The sequence below is a fragment of the Rhipicephalus microplus genome, chromosome 6 (assembly GCF_043290135.1).
Source record: "Rhipicephalus microplus isolate Deutch F79 chromosome 6, USDA_Rmic, whole genome shotgun sequence".
Lineage (NCBI taxonomy): Eukaryota > Metazoa > Arthropoda > Arachnida > Ixodida > Ixodidae > Rhipicephalus > Rhipicephalus microplus.
Window position 1 is genome coordinate 89,928,541 of NC_134705.1, and position 16,527 is coordinate 89,945,067.

At 46.0% G+C, this 16,527-nt stretch overlaps 1 protein-coding gene across 4 annotated transcripts in view; it reads right to left on the reverse strand.

Annotated features, from left to right (window-relative positions):
• The window catches only part of phtf (putative homeodomain transcription factor), a 59,692-nt gene that overhangs the window by 7,324 nt on the left and 35,841 nt on the right, over positions 1–16,527 (reverse strand). For 2 of the 4 annotated variants that reach the window (XM_075866174.1, XM_075866173.1), the window contains exons 16-17: positions 14,819–14,950; positions 42–128 (exon numbers count right to left, since the gene is read on the reverse strand). In XM_075866174.1, coding sequence (XP_075722289.1) covers positions 42–128; positions 14,819–14,950 — 219 coding nt within the window. Of the gene's footprint in view, positions 1–41; positions 129–7,300; positions 7,530–8,553; positions 8,664–14,818; positions 14,951–16,527 lie in introns of those variants that run through there. The other 2 variants (XM_075866175.1, XM_075866176.1) reach the window with 2 other exon arrangements.

The following is a 16,527-nucleotide window of genomic DNA, read 5'->3' on the forward strand; positions in this document are numbered from 1 at the left end:
AATCAATACAGGCTGTTGCGATGCAATGCTTTGAAACGCACCTGCACACAGAGGAAGGACAGGATGCAAACACCGATGATGAACGCTGTGGACACGATCACGTCCACCGATCTCTGGGGGCCGTGTTTCTGGAACGATCAGAAATGCAAAAAGATCAATAACACACATGAGTTGACAACAACGGCGCTGCGCCCACAGAAGCGGGGGCTGAGGACAACAAAGAATGCAAGACCCTTTCCTACCAATTAATAAGTAAGCATCCGCTAGTTGGCTGTGGATATTTCAATGTGCAACGGGTGCCATCAATATGGACAACAGTTTGGGCACGTTCAAAAACACAGCACAGTCCACCGGGAAACAAAATGATTTAATTAAAACGAAGCATGAAATATACCGGAGCGTGTCACCAGCAGCAATAAATGACATGCAAACTGAAAGGTTTGCACTAGTGCCAGGTTGCACGTATAAATATCAGAATATGAAATGGTAACCTTGCTCAGTCATCGTTTTTCAGATGACTAGGTGCATTCTTTATTGTAAAGCACTGCTGCATGTGCAGTAATCTATTTTCCTTTCTACGTATCTTTTTATGAACTTTCATTATGCCCCGCGTCCGCTGATTTCAATGTCTCATTAGCCCAGCCCCTGCATTGGGACTGGCGACTGCACTTCTCACGGTGGAGATCCAAGTGGCCACACAAAGCGTTCGATATGATGCAAGGGCGTTCTCAAAGCCTCCTTTCCACCGGCCGCCTAGCCACCGTGAGTTCTCCCACAAGGATTGTTTTCTTTGAAGAGACACTAAAGAGCGAAACTACTTTTTGCGTATTAGTAATGTACAATTTCCCAGTCTCGAAAACACCATTCTTACTACGACACGACACTTAGTAAGTGAGAAAGCGCGCAAAAAGAAAATGCAGGAGGACGCGCCACTCTGAGTTTGCCGCACTGAATGTCGCGACGTAGAAGATTGTGACGGCATCTGCTGGGTCCTACGTTGCTTCTAATCAGTAAAAATCAAGTACTACATAATCATCTTTGGGTGCCAAGACCTAGCATACGAAGTTTCACAAAGTTTCATCAAGCCACTGCCGCGAAAATACAACAGATACATTTTGAATTTTTTGATGGCACACGCGAAAATTTCAGCATGAAATGTAAAAATGAAACTTTAACCTTGATTTTCCATGCTAATAATTAACTTATGATAGAGAAATGTATGGCATTACAGTTCTCTAAGTGCACTTCATTAATATAAACCAAGCCACCTTTTCTCTTTCATGCCTATCTAAACATTCCGTGCCCATTTGCAGCAGTGTTGCCCGTCGAAATTCCCACTTTTCATCCACAATTTAATGGCCTATTCGGTTGGGCATTTTTTAGCGCTCTGGAGCACTCTGAAAAGTCGCTGCGCCTTCGGTTGGTAAAATTTGGGCACTCGGACTGCCATCGGTTGGTTCTTTCATAGTGTCAGCCTCTGACTCAGAGCGCTCCCAACCGCTCTGACTTCCAAGTGAGAGCGTGGCGCGATCTGACCGGGAGGACAGACCACATGACACAAGCCAGCCAATCACATGGCTGCCGGCAGGTGAAAGAGGTGAGGAGTGCGAGCGTGCATTCAGGAAGGGGGTATCGCCGGGCGCGTAATACTTCGTGTACATATGTGCGTTGTTAATGCCGTTCTCGCGCACGTGTGAGGCGAATTCACATCTACATAGAGATAAATTCACCATGCCAATAACGAGGTGGCTAGCGAAGGCAAAAGATACGTCAATGCTGTCATTACAGCAGCTGGCAGTCAACCTCGTGATTTGACTTGAAGATAGCAGCTCAGACGAGGACGATCGCCAGATGTGCTGAGCTCAGAAGGCTTTCGCTACATCCAGACATGTCAGAGAGAGAGAAAGAATATAACAAAGACCAGACATGTCAGAGATGTACACTGAATTGATCGGCACCATTTATTGATGTGGTGCAGCAATGTTTACCACGGCCGCCTGGATCCACCCGATCCAGGCGGCCGTGAGTTTACTGGGCAGCTTACCGCGGTAGCTGCATGGTGGCGCTACAGGCCCACTGCTCGGTTCGGACTGTCTCTGTGGATGGACGTGTTTTTTTAGCGCTCCCGATCCACTGCGCAGATAAGTTGTTTTGCATGTTTTGAGCTTGTTTTTATAAGTATAGGGCAGCAGTTAAAATCCCTGTAGCACTTATTTTATTGTACGGCTTTTTTGGGGGTCAGTCACCAGGTATTTATTAGTTTGTGTGTGTGTTTGATTTTTTGTTTTTTTTGTTGTTGTTGTTTTTGCCACCCCGTGGGGGAGGTGCACTTACATAGAACACGCAATTTTTTTGTAGTAGAGCTTAGACTTTCTCTTTTTCGTAGGGCAGGGCTCGAGTTTTGTAATTATCGAGTGAGACAAGTCATAGAACAATTGGTGTCAGAAACACATGGTTAAAAAGACTGTCAAGTGTTCAGGATGTGGGGTTGGTTTGAAAGTGGACCCAAGTGTAGAAGCGGAAGGAGAAGAGGCTGATGCGAAGTGTAGGCAATGTGAGGTCGAGGAAAAAATGGAGAAAATGATGGTTACCCAGAGTGACATGCTGGTGAGAATCACCGAGCTTGAGACTGCGTTGGTGACAGAGCAAGAGAAAACGAGGGCTATGGGAGAAATGCTGAAGTCCGCCGAGGAAGCACTAGCCAAGGTAAACAGAGGAGCGGCCTAGGGAGAGAACAGTAGGGAACCGGCAACCAGAACTGCGGAGAAGAAAGAGCAAGCAAGCTTGGAAAAAACAGGTTCAGCCGGTTCATTTGTCCCAAGGCCCAGCTTCAGCGAAGTAGTGGTGGGGCTGGGAGGGGACAAAGCAGCCGGCGCAACAGGTGTAAGTAACCCGCAGGGGCAGGACGCTCCAGCTGAAAAGTCACAGCATGTGATAATCGCCGGGGACTTGAACTTAAATCGATGCACAGAAGCCACCAAAGAGAGGGTAAGAGGTGGCAAGAGGGTTGCAGTAGGGGCATTCCGAGGACGCAAGCTGGAAGCAGTCATGAGGCAAGCGAGCTCAAAACTAAAAACTACAGCTGATAGACGAAACCTCGTGATAATTTCAGGCTGTTTAAACGATGTCTTAAATGAAGATACAGCAGGACTAGCAACTACACTGGCGAAAGGCGTCGATGACATGCGCGCCACTTCTCCTGAGGTACAGGTAGCGATATGCACGATACCGGAGGTACCGGTGCGTGATAACAACCTACAAAGAGCGGTTTTCAACGCAAACCAAGAGATATGGCGGATGAGTCGAGAGAAAGGCTGTGAGGTGGTAGAAATAAACAGAGAGGTGCATGGGTGGGGTGGTTTTTAACGAGACAGAATTCACTTCGATGGGCGGCTAGGTCATGAGGTGGGTTGGCGACTTGCAGGACGCGCAGTAGCTTTTTTTGGGGACAAGCGGGCCCTTAAGAGTGCAGGATAGCTAGTAACGAGGAAAACAACCAGGGAGACTCTTTGACAGATGGAATGGACAGATACGATTTCAAAGTGGCACCAGTATCTAAGATAGGTAGAGTCCGGGGCAGAAATAATTGTAGCCACGAGCGCCGAGCCAATTCAGACATAGGGTATATTAACATGCAGGGCGGTAGGAACAGGCTGAAGTGGGAAGAGATAGAAGAACAGCTAAGGGAGGAGAGGCCGATGGTATACGGTTTTGTAGAAACACATTTCAGGGACATGGAACAACCTCCTGACAATGCGGACTACACGTGGGAATATTGTAATAGAACAGAAGGCAGCAGAAAGGGGGGCGGTATTGGGGCATTCATTCATAAAAGTACAGACTGGCAAAGGCTCAAGCAGGAATGCAAGGAACATTTATGGCTAAAAGGGAAAGTGGCAGGTCAAATGACACTCCTTGGTTTCGTGTACTTGTGGATGGGAGCAAAGGCTAGAGAGGAAAACCAGGCAATGATAGAGTGTATATCAAAGGACATTCAGGAGTTAGGAGGAGAGTGCGAGATAATTATACTAGGAGATATGAATGCACACATAGGAGATATAGATGGGTATACCAACCCGACAGGCAAAATGATCATGGATATGTGTGAAAGGCTGGATTTGATCATTTGCAACAGTACCAAGAAGTGTGAAGGGCAAATAACATGGGAGGTAGGAAGGCTGCAGTCGATGATAGATTACGCACTGATGTCACATAGGATGTATGATAAGCCCAGGGGAATGCACATAGATGAAGGTGGCTCCAGAAATCTGGGTAGTGTTCACAAACGTATCAAGCTAAGTTTTGGAAGAGCAGTGAAAGTGGGAAGGAGCCAAGATGAGCAGCTAAAGGAAAATTTTTATTCAGAAAGGCAAATTGAAATAGCCACTAAACAAATTGAGAAAGTAATCACTGAGGATAATAAAACAGCGTGGACATACACGAATCTAATTAGACTGCATGAGCTAGAGCTTGCTAAGGCACGTGACAAGTCACCCCGAAAAAGAAGACACAAACCCAAAAGTTGGTGGGATGAGGAAGTTAAGAGAGCCAGAGCAAAACGTCAGGAAACCTCTAGGGAACACAGACATGCTAAGCAGCGGGGTGAACTGACAGATGATGTTGAAAGAAAATTGGGAAATCTTTCTAAACTGTAGAAGGGATGCCTCCCTTCTGATCAATGAAAATATTAGAAGAAAGGGAGCCCAGTGGCCGGCAGAAGTACATAAAAATAGAAAGGCAGCTGCGAAATTTTGGAACCTTATACACACCCTAAGAAACGAGACGAGCCTAGAGCAGAGGTTCATAACTACAGCTCAAGGTGCTAGGCTAGAAGGGGACAAAGCTATTAAATATATAAGAACAAGGATGACAGAAAAAGTTCAACAAGGAAGTGCCTTATGCACAACAATAGACAAGGATGGATCAAGTGTAGTAATGGCTCCATTTTCACAACGAGAGTGGGAAAGGGCTGAGAAGAGAGTTCCAAGTGGTACATCAACAGGACCAGATGGCATCCCAATTATGCTGATAAAGACATTGGGTCCGAAGTCTAAACAGACTTTGAGAGAGGCAGTGAGCAGAACAATAATTGATGGTGAAGTCCCCGATGGATGGAAACTTAGCACGATGAGCTTAATCTATAAAGAAAGGGGGACAAAGCTGACATAAACAACTACCGTCCTATAACAGTGACATCAGTGGTCTACTGGCTGGCGATGCATTTTATAAAGAAAAGACTGCAGGAATGAACAGAGGATGAGGGGGTGCTAGGGGAACTGCAGAATGGGTTTCGGAAACACAGGAGGTTGGAAGACAATCTGTTCTCACTGACGCAGTGCATCGAAATAGCAGAAAAGGAACACAGGCCCCTGTGGCTAGCATTTTTGGATATCAAGGGAGTGTACGCGTGGTTCAAGAGGAATCGTAGGGAATACTGGACACACTCGGCGTGGAAGATGTAAGTACTAATTTTTGAAAGGAGATCTATAAAAGTAACAAGGTAGTTACAAAGTGGGAAAAACAGGTATCTAAGCCCACAGAGGTGAAACGGGGGCTTAGGCAGGGGTGTCCTCTGTCACCATTGTTATTCATAATGTACCTACAACGATTAGAGGCCAAATTAGAGGGAAGTGGACTGGGCTTCAACGTCTCTTTCGTCAAACAAGGAAAACTCATTCAACAAGTACTACTAGCGTTGATGTACGCAGATGATATAGTGGTAATGGCCGACAACAAGGAAGATTTGCAGAGATTGATAGACATTTGCGGTAATGAGGGAGATAGGTTAGATTTCATATTCAGTAACGAAAAATCAGCAGTCATGATTTTTAATGACAATGAAGGTAGTGAGCTTAGAATACAGGAGGTCACGCTAGAGATAACAGATAAATACAAATATCTGGGCGTATGGATAAGCAATGGGGCCGAGTACCTAAGGGAACACGAAATATACGTGTCGTCTAAAGGTAACAGGAATGCAGCGGTAATGAAAAACAGGGCACTGTGGAATTACAATAGGTATGATGTTGTGAGAGGAATATGAAAAGGGGTCATGGTTCCTGGTCTGACGTTCGGCAATGCGGTCTTGTGCATGGGATCAGAAGTTCAATCAAGATTAGAAATTAAGCAACGTGGAATAGGTAGGCTTGCCTTAGGAGCTCACGGGAATACACCAAATCAGGGAGTACAAGGTGATATGGGATGGACATCACTTGAGGGCAGGAAAGCTAGCAGCAAGATAAAATTTGAGAAGTAATTGAGAGAAATGGGGGAGGAGCGTTGGGCTAGGAAGGTATTCAGCTACTTGTACATGAAGAATGTTGATACAAAATGGCAGAAGCGAACCAGAAAATTTACCGGTAAATACTTAGAAAACAGCAGGGGGCCAAACCAAAAAGAATTATCGGTTAAGAAGAAGGTGAAGGAAGCTGAGACCGATATGTGGAGAATCGGTATGATTAAGAAGTCCGCACTAGAGATCTATCTAACTTTTAAGCAGGAATTTTTTTTTTATTTTTTATTTATTTATGAGATACTGCCGGCTGCCTTTTGGAAGCCATGGCAGGAGTGGGTACATCACATTACAATGTTACACATTGCATCGTTTCAGTCGACAACCGAAATAAAAAAAAAAAAGAAAAACAGAACAAATGCACATATGTCTAATGATAACGACACATGCGGCCGAATGTGAACTCAAGACGCGAACATAAAAAACAAGCCCAACAGCATTTGCAATAATACACTGAGGTAGGACACGGGAGCAAGAGCACGTACAGGATCGAGTGATTGAACACCCGAAAGACGCATACAACATTTCAGAACATGAGTGAAACGGCCAACGAAACTAGCACAGCCATGGTGTGCGCATAGCAGCGCCGGACCAGCAATGTATCAACGTAGTCAGCAGAATGAAAAGAACGTTTATTCAAAAGTGTATAACGTATTTATAGGCAGCGTAGTGTTAGCCAGATAACGATGTGCATGTGGTAGTAGCAAAAGTCCGATGTGGTGCAGGCGGCCAGCTGAGGCGTCAACAGGTGCGCGCGCACACACACACAGAAACCGCGAAGACACAACATTCTTTCCCCCTTAGAATTGAAAGCGTTGCACTGTCTTGCGTTCTCTTGTTGAACGTCTGAGGGCCTGTTGGGCGACACCGGTACTCATCGGGATGGCCGTGATCTTCGGTGATGCACGTTGTGCAGAACCAGCATCATTAGGGATGAGCCGAGAAGACATGCCTGCATTCGAGCTTACCGCTTCCGGAGGCGATGGTTCCGTTGCTTGGTCCGACTTGCTGGGACTTGTGGCAGTTGTTACTGGTGGCGAGTCCTGTCGCAGGCGAAGTTGATCAACATGCCACTGGACGACCCCATCCAGAGTGTTCACGGTCACCATTCTCGCTCCAGACGTCGCCTTCACATTGCCAGGCGTCCATTTGCTCCCCGCACCATAATTGCGGGCGTATACGTCACTTCCTGGTAGCGGCAGCCAGTCCTCTCGGTCTTCTTTTGATCCTGTAAGGGCTGGAGGAAAACATGTGTCCAGCCGTGAGCGTATTTGGTAACCCAAGAGCAACTCTGCTGGGGATTTACCGCACTTTTGTGGCGTCCTCCGATAGTTAAACAGCAAGCGTATCAGATTCTCCTCTAGCTTTCCTCTCCTCATTTTTCAAAGGCCAACTTTTATAGTACGCACTGCCCTTTCCGCTGCACCATTAGACTGGGGGTGGTAGGGCGCACATCGGAGGTGCACTATGTTGTTGTTTGCTACGAATTCCTCAAAATCATGGCTGGAAAACTGAGTCCCGTTGTCGGACACGATTGCGCGTGGTACCCCAAACCTGCTGAAAATGGCACGTAAGCAGTTAATGGAGGTTTCCGTTGAAGCATGTGACAGAGGTACGGCTTCGAGCCATTTCGTGTGGGCGTCAGCTATGACGAGTATCATTTTTCCGCCGATCGGCCCCGCGTAGTCAATGTGAATGCGGGACCACCTTTCGCCGGTTTCCGGCCACTTGACAACGGGCGCCGCAGTTGGCATCGGCAAATTTTGAACACAGTTCTGGCACTGAGTAGACACCTCTTCAATATTTCTGTCTAGGCCTGGCCACCAAAACAAAGAGCGCACGACAGATTTCATTGCCAGCGAACCCTGGTGAGTCTCATGTAAAAGCTGCAGCACTTGCACTCTTGCTTCGGCTGATATTATGACCCTATTGCCCCAATAAACAAGGTCATGTGCAACGGATAGCTCTAGCTTACGGTAAAAAAATGGCAGTATGTCCCTTGCCAGCCCGTTGGCGTGTCTGGGCCACTTATGTAATATGTACCGTTTGACTTCTGCCAGGACAGGATCCAAAGCGGTGAAAGCCTTCAGCTCACGCGTTGTCACGACACCGTTGTTCAGCTGGTTTAGCGAGAGTACATATTCGGGTGGCTCACCGTCTTCGTCAGTTTCCGTAGTTTGCAGCGGCAGGCGGCTTAAGGCATCAGCATTCAGCATCTGTCGTCCTGAGGCGTACTGCAGCTGGTACCGGTAGACCCCCAGCTGAAGCGCCCAACGTTGGATCTGGGCAGCGGCCATTGTGGGCGTCTGCCTGTCTGACCTCAACAGGCCCAGCAACGGTTGGTGGTCAGTCACCAAGGTAAATTGCCGACCTAGAAGGTAGTCGCGGAATTTAGTTACGCCAAATACCAGTGCCAGTCCCTCTCGCTCGAGCTGTGAATAGTTGCGCTCCGCCTGTGTTAACGTACGCGAGCGAAAGCCGATCGGCCTGTGGACGTTTCCTATCGTGTGAAACAAGACCGCGCCCACTCCGTATGGCGACGCGTCGCACTCAAGTTTTAGTTCCTTCGAAGGGTCGAAATGGACGAGAACCTTGGCTGCTTTGAGGCTTTGCTTAGCAACCTTAAACGCAAGCTCTTGAGGCTGTTCGCAGTGCCAGCGCGCATTCTTTTCCAGCAGCTGATACAAAGGAAAAAGTGTGGTCGACATGTTAGGCAGAAACCTCGCGTAGAACGTGATCATTCCCAAAAAAGACCGCAGTTCGCTGACATTACGGGGGCTCTGGGCCTGCATGATAGCATCAAGGTTTTTTCTCTGTCGGATGAAGCCCATCGCGATCGATACGATGCCCGAGATAGGTAACTGCTGGGCTGCGCAGCTTGCACTTATCGTGTCTCAACTTTACGCCTCTCTCTCGAAACCGTTCCAAAACGTTTTTCAGCCTTTCACCACTGTCGCTTGATTTTTCAGAAATGAGCACGTCGTCAAGGTAAGCTTGTGCACCCACCAGACCAGCTAGAACCTCATCCATTTTTCTTTGGAATATCGCGGGTGCAGAGGCTATTCCGAAAGGCAGTCGGTTGTAGCAAAAAAGCCCTTTTGGTGTGTTAATGACGCAAATTTTCTTTGCCGACTCATCCAGTGCCACTTGATTGTATGCGTCCCGTAAATCCAGTGTGCTGAAACAATCCCCATCGTGTAGTTGCGCAAACATATCTTCAATGATAGGCAAGGGATATTGTTCAGTGGCGCATGCGGGATTCACTGTGGCCTTGAAATCACCGCAGATTCTCACTGCGCCGTCTTTCTTAAGAACTACGACTATAGGTGACGCCCATTCCGAGTGTGCCACCGGTGATAACACGCCTAAGGACACTAACCGATCAAGTTCAAGTGACACGCGGTCGCGTAGCGCATATGGAATGGGTCTGGACTTACAGAACTTAGGTACGGCGCCTTCTTTTAGGTGCAGACTGACCGGAGGGCCTGTGATGAGCCCCAGTTCCTCGGAAAACACGTCGTTGAAGTCGTTGAATATGCTATTCACACTGGACTTGCCCGTTTGTTCTGTGGGCTCAGAGTCTCCTGCAACGCGAACCACCGGAGCACCAGCGGCGTTCAGCAGCTGAATTAAATCTCGACCACAGAGGCTTGGTCCCGCACAGTCTAACACGGTCAGCGCACACTCCGCCGTCACTCCCTTATGAGAAATACTGAGCGCAAGCTCCCCAAGCACTGGAAGTCGTCCTGTGTAGCAGGATAATTTCACACTGGATGGTCTCAGTTTCGGCCATTGGTCGCCGTGCTTCTCGTACAGTTGACGTGGGATAACACAAACGGGCGACCCAGTATCAACTTCCATGGTAAGCTGCACACCACACCAAGAGAATGTTCGGCGAATTGGTGGCAGCAGACAACTCTTCCGTTCCGAGGCCAAGGCCCAGATGTGCGCTGCTGCATGTTCGTCGTCTGTCGAACTTTCCGTCCCCGTGAGAATGTTGGTTTGTGCCCTGCTTGCTGTTCCTTGCTCGTGAGGACCGCAGCTTCGGCATTTCCTCGCAAGGTGACCACGTCCTCCACAGCGATAACAGCGAGCGTTAGACCAGGTGCAACCGCTCTCATTGTGCTTTGCACTACCGCACCTTGAGCATTTTCGACGTGTAGCCCTCCGTCTCTCGTCTTGCGGTGTTTTCTGCTGATACGCTTGTACTTTTAACACTGGTGTCAATCCAGATCCGTTCATGTTTTTCACGCCCCTATCTGCAGCTTCAGCTGAAAGGACCATCGCTTCAGCGTCTTCTAATGTTAATTCCCGCTTCGCAAGTAGCTGCTTCTGTAGTGCACTTGACCGGACACCACACACAATGCGATCTCGTAGCATGCGATTTAATGCACTGCCAAAATTGCAATTATCAGCTATTCGGCAAATGTCGACCAGGAATTCATTAATGGGCTTACCCTCCGCTTGACACCGACTGAAAAACTTGTAACTTTTTGTGATTTCGTGTCGCTTGTGGTCGTAGTGCTCACTCAACACTGCCACGACTTCTTCATAAGTCAGCGCATTCGGCTTGCGTGGAGCCACCTTCCCTGCCAGCACTTGTATCGTGTGCGTGCTTAAGGCAGCAACCAGCAATGCTCTTTTCTTAGTCGAGTCTTCAGTGGCATTCGCTTCAAATTATGCTTCGACATTGATAAGGTATGGCGTTCACTTATCTTTGCTCTCTTCGAAGTCCGGAAGCTGGTGGTGAGCCATGATCGCCTTGGTTGCTCGATTTTTCGTAGTGTCAGGTTCAGGGTCGTCTTTCACTGCATGGGTGGTGAACATCCTCGTCGCCACTGTAGCATAGCCATGGTGTGCGCATAGCAGCGCCGGACCAGCAATGTATCAACGTAGTCAGCAGAATGAAAAGAACGTTTATTCAAAAGTGTATAACGTATTTATAGGCAGCGTAGTGTTAGCCAGATAACGATGCGCACGTGGTAGTAACAAAAGTCCGATGTGGTGCAGGCGGCCAGCTGAGGCGTCAACAGGTGCGCGCGCACACACACACAGAAACCGCGAAGACACAACAGAAACAAATAAGCATGTGAACCGAAGAACAGCTTACGTCAACAGAAGAATATCGCGAAATAAATGGTTACCCGCATACATTTCAAGCTGTAAAAGAGAAAGAATGACAAGAACAGCGCATAACATCAGAGATAATCTTGCACGGCATTTGTGAACGCATGAACTGATGATAGGCCGACTATGTCACATGGAAGCTCGTTCCATTCTGCTATCGTTCGAGGAAAAAACGAAAATTGATATACCTTCGTTTTAACTCGTGGCCTTACAATCGTCTTACTGTGCTTCCATCTTGTTGGCCTTGCGCTGTTATACTGCATGTAATCAGTGAAGCCCATTCTAATGTTACCGTTTACAATATTGTAAAACATTTGCAGTCGATGCAGTTTCCTGCGTGATTCTAGTGTTGGAAGTTTGCTTAAATGTCTAAGGTTAGTAATGGACACATGCCGGCCATAAGAGTTGAAGATGAATCTTAGCGCTTTTTTTTTAACGCGTTCAATGCAATCGATGTCACATTTGGTGTGCGGGTCCCAAACTACGTCCGCATATTCTAATAGCGGTCTCACTAATGTCGTGTAGGCCACAAGCTTAGTTTTAGTAGTGCAATGCATCATGCAATTTCTTAGCATGTAAAGTTTTCTCAAAGCCTCGGAAACAATGAATTGCACATGACCACTCCAGCTTAGCACAGAACTGATATGCAAACCCAAGTATTTACCGTAAATTGGTCTACTGAAGCTAATGGAACATTATTGATGCTATAGGTGCAAACCAGGGGCTCCTTCTTGCGTGTAACACTCATCTAAACACACTTGGAAACGTTTAAGCGCATCTGCCATGTTGAGCACCAGTTGCTAACAGCTGCTAAGAAGTTGTTTAGTATTTGTTGATCTTTCACTGACTGAATGTGCATGTATGCAACGCAGTCGTCTGCAAATAAACGGCAACATACTGGTGATGTAATCTGTGAATCATTAATATAGATTAAAAAGAGTAACAGGCCGAGCTCCGAACCCTGAGGAACGCCTGAAAGAACAGATGCGAATTCTGAGTCCGAATTGCCTATGTGAACAAACTGCCTACGCCGTGTAAGATATGAGTCGAGCCACTGTACTATCCGAGGATTGTCGAAAAGGCATCGGATCTTTAACATTAAATGTCGGTGTGACACACAGTCGAAGGCTTTTTCAAAATCAAGAAAAACCATGTCAATCTGTCCGCCCTTGTCAATAGCAAAGGAAATAGCAAAGTAAAGGATCTATGATAACACTCGGGGTAGTTCTCTACTGTTTGAGGCCAGGACGAGAGTATTGTGAACAAAGAAATATCCGGCCAAATACGAAGGGGCAGACACAGTATGCAGTGCGTGTGGAGAGGAAGAAGAAACTGCTGAACACTTGATAATGTTCTGTAAAGCGCTTCACCCTGTAGTTCAGGTTGATGGCGCAGAGTTTTTCGAAGCACTGGGGTTTAGGGACAGTGAGGGCAAAATAGACATTAAGCGGGTAGAATTAACTAGAAGGAGGTTATCTGATTGGTGGCTAAAGTCAAGGCACGAGTGAAAATTGAACCCTTCGCTGCAAAGTACGAATCCTCAACCTCACTATTTAAGGGAAAAAAAAATCTAGTTTTTGGTTCATTAAGTATTACGGCTTGGTGGTGTTAGCCACTGCCCGATCTAAAGGATACAGCCATATCCATCCATCCATCCATCCATCTAAGCGCTCTAAGATCGCCGGTGTATTCAGTTGGTACGCTGCCTCTCACGCTCTGATTTCTAGCTGCCTCTGCATCTGGTGACTCTGAGCCAGAGGACCAGAGCGGCCACCCAAATACGCCGTAACTAGATTTAAGAGAAATGACATGCAATCGAATTGGTTTTGAACCTTTTAAATGTTGCCCTGTCAACTGCCGAATTTTGCACACTGTTCATTTACTATAGTACTTATCAGGCAGCAAGTTATCTTTCCTTTTCAAATGATATTTTTCGATAGAGCACTATTTCATTTAGGGATGTGTTAAAAACACATCGAACGCTGCCAAATAATTTTTAACACAAAAGTGTTTTAAGCTGGGGCTTGAGGTGGGCGCTGCAAGTTTCGAGCCGCTGCTGCTTGCCGTTCCTTGCGTGACATCGCAATTTGCTTCTGTAGCATTCATTCCTTTATCCTTGTGCTGGAAGCATGCACAATGAATGCTTAACTACATTTGTGAAGGCACGTTTCAATTTCATGTTGTACCGATTCCTAAAAAGAGGGATGAGCGGAATTTTTATATTCCATCTCTACCCTTCCACTAATTTCTATTTATCTTTTACGTATTTTCTTCTTTGTTTCTATTTTTTACGTTGCCTTAGATTTATGTATGTACACATCTCATGCGTCCCTTCTTTTTTACTTCTTCTGCATTTACCAGCTTAACACTACACCAACGCCATTCACGGCACCTTGAAAATTCCTGGACTTATCTAAATTCACTCTTGTGCACCCCCATAATTCTTTTTTTCTTTCCTGAGCCAGTTGTTCAGGGCAACCCTTAATTGATCAATGTCATAGGTCCTATCATGGTAGTATAAACAAAGGTTGACAGTCGCATTTGCTTCTCCATGTTATGAGAGATCAAAAGAATTGTTAATGAAGTACAGAGACAAATTTTTGAGTCTTGTGCTTTTTTTTTGCTGCGATACGTTTCTCAGGGCCTGTTAGCCATAACACGACAAATCATTTCCTGCAGTGCGTGACAGATAATTATTACACAGTCGTCATCACCGATCAGTGTCAGTTTCGATTTCAAAAATGACAAGCTTCCGAGTGCAACTATCACCACCTACCGTAGCACATGCAACACTCAACCGTGTCAGCACACAAAACTGTGACGTACTTTTGCACAGTCCACATCAAGAAGTATTTTCGGACAGGAAACGGGACAGCAGTGTTGCCAAACTCAAAACTTCCAACGCGTGTGCCGCGGCCACGGACTCGCAAGAGGTTGCCAAGTAATAGCCTGCCAGTCCGAACGTGGCAAAAGAAAAATGGCAGCTATGACGTCGTCATAACTTGATGCAGCATGGTCGCGTGAGCAAAGTAGTGGGGAGTCACCAAGGGTCACCTTTGAGGGTGTCGATTATGAAAGAGAGTCGATGGCTCATGCAAACATCAAAATTAATTTTAAATAGTTTCCAAGGTATATTGACTGTTGATAATTCACAGATGATATACACATGTTATCGGGGATCAATACCGCAGGCTATATTGACCGTGAAATTTCGTCAATATAACGAACACAGATATAGCCAAATGGTATCAGCTTATAACGAGGTAAATCAAAGATGGTCTTGCAATGAATATACTGTTAGAAATAACCTTAGTAAAGAATTTTCGGATATAACAAACTTCTTTTCTTGTAAGATGCGACCTTGTTATAATGAGGTTTGAGTGCACCGGTAGACTTTACCTTGAGGTAGGAGCGCACCGACAACCAGGTTTTTATGTTGCGCACTTTGTTCAGCCGGAAATGAGGAAGATCCGAACGCAGTGCCCTTCTTGCTGAAGTAAGATGGCAGAAATACTTGGCATAGAGAAACCTCTGCAAGGTGAGAAAGAAGAGTGCAAGCCACAATTACAACCACAGTGACAGTCAGCAACAAGTGTGCTAAAATTGCAAGCACCGAGTGCTCGAGTTACTAAAACAATATTTACCTATTTACAGAATACCTGCATCATGGGTAGGACAATTTCCTAACAATGCATTACAGTGTTTACATTAATATAAGCAATAAAACAAATGAAAACAAAGCTAACATTCTCAAAGGCAGCTAGAAAGGTCCCACAAAGTTAAAACAATAATACACAAACACATCATCATCAGCCTAAATATGCCCACTGCAGGGCAAACCACCAATCAACCCAGTCTTGTGCTTTCTGCTGCCGCGTTACACCTGCCAACTTTTTAATCTCATTGGGCCCCCTAACTTTCTGTCTCTACTTCGTGCATTTGCCTGCTTGGGAATACAGTCAGTTATCTTGTCTACCAGCTACGTGCCCGGCCCATGTCCATTTTTTCTTGACTTCAACTATGATATCCATAACCCCCATTTATTCCCTGACCCACTCTTCTATCTTCTTGTCTTAAGGTTACACGTACCATTTTACTTTACATTGCTCGCTGCGTCATCCTCAATTTAAGCTGAACCCTCTTTGTAAGCTTCTAGGTTCCTGCTCCGTTAGTAAGTACCGGCAAGATGCAGCTGTTATATACTTTCCTCTTGAGGGTTAGTGGCAGATTACCATTCATGATTTGAGAATGCTTGCCAAATGAGATTTACCCCATCCTTATTCTTCTAGTTATTTATCTTTCATGGTTCAGCTCCACGGTTACCACCTGTCCTAACATATTCCTTGATAACTTCCAGCGTCTCTCCACCTATCGCAAAGCACTGTTTTCTGCCAAGACCATTTCACGTTACTTAATATTTATGTATATTTATTTTCAGACCTACTCTTCTGCTTTCCGTGCCCAGTTCAGTAATCATGAACTGTAATTCTCCTCCCCCGAGTTACTCATCAAGGCAATGTCATCAGTGAATCACAGGTTACTAAGATACTCTCCATTAACTCTTAGCCCTAACGCTTCCCAATCTAGGGCCCTGGAAACCTTCTGTAAACACACGGTGAATAGCATTGGAGAGATCGTGTTTCCCTGCCTTACACTCTTCCCTATTGGTATTCTGTCGCTTTCTTCATGAAGAACTATGGTGGCTGTGGATACACTGTGGATTTCTTAGAGTATGTTTATGTAGGGCACAGAAAAGTATCCTTTGTAAAAAGTTCCACTCTCTTACAGTTTTGACAGGATAGATTTGGAAAAACTGTTTCTAGTGCAACTGATTGATATGTTACGTAACTTTACCAAAAATTATCAGATGCCACTATTAAGGAACATTAGTGCAAGACTGTTATTATTGTTCGAAACATACTTCCTTATATCATCCCGTGTCAGTGGCTAACACTGGTACAAATGTGAATCAAGAACCATTTTTTTAAAAGGGGGGGGGGGGGGGAGAGCTTAAGCAGCAATCAAATCATAACAACCACAGCAAGCATGGCCGCTGATTGTCGAATCTAAACTTGCCATTCAAGTCCATTTCCTATTTATTCCCATCT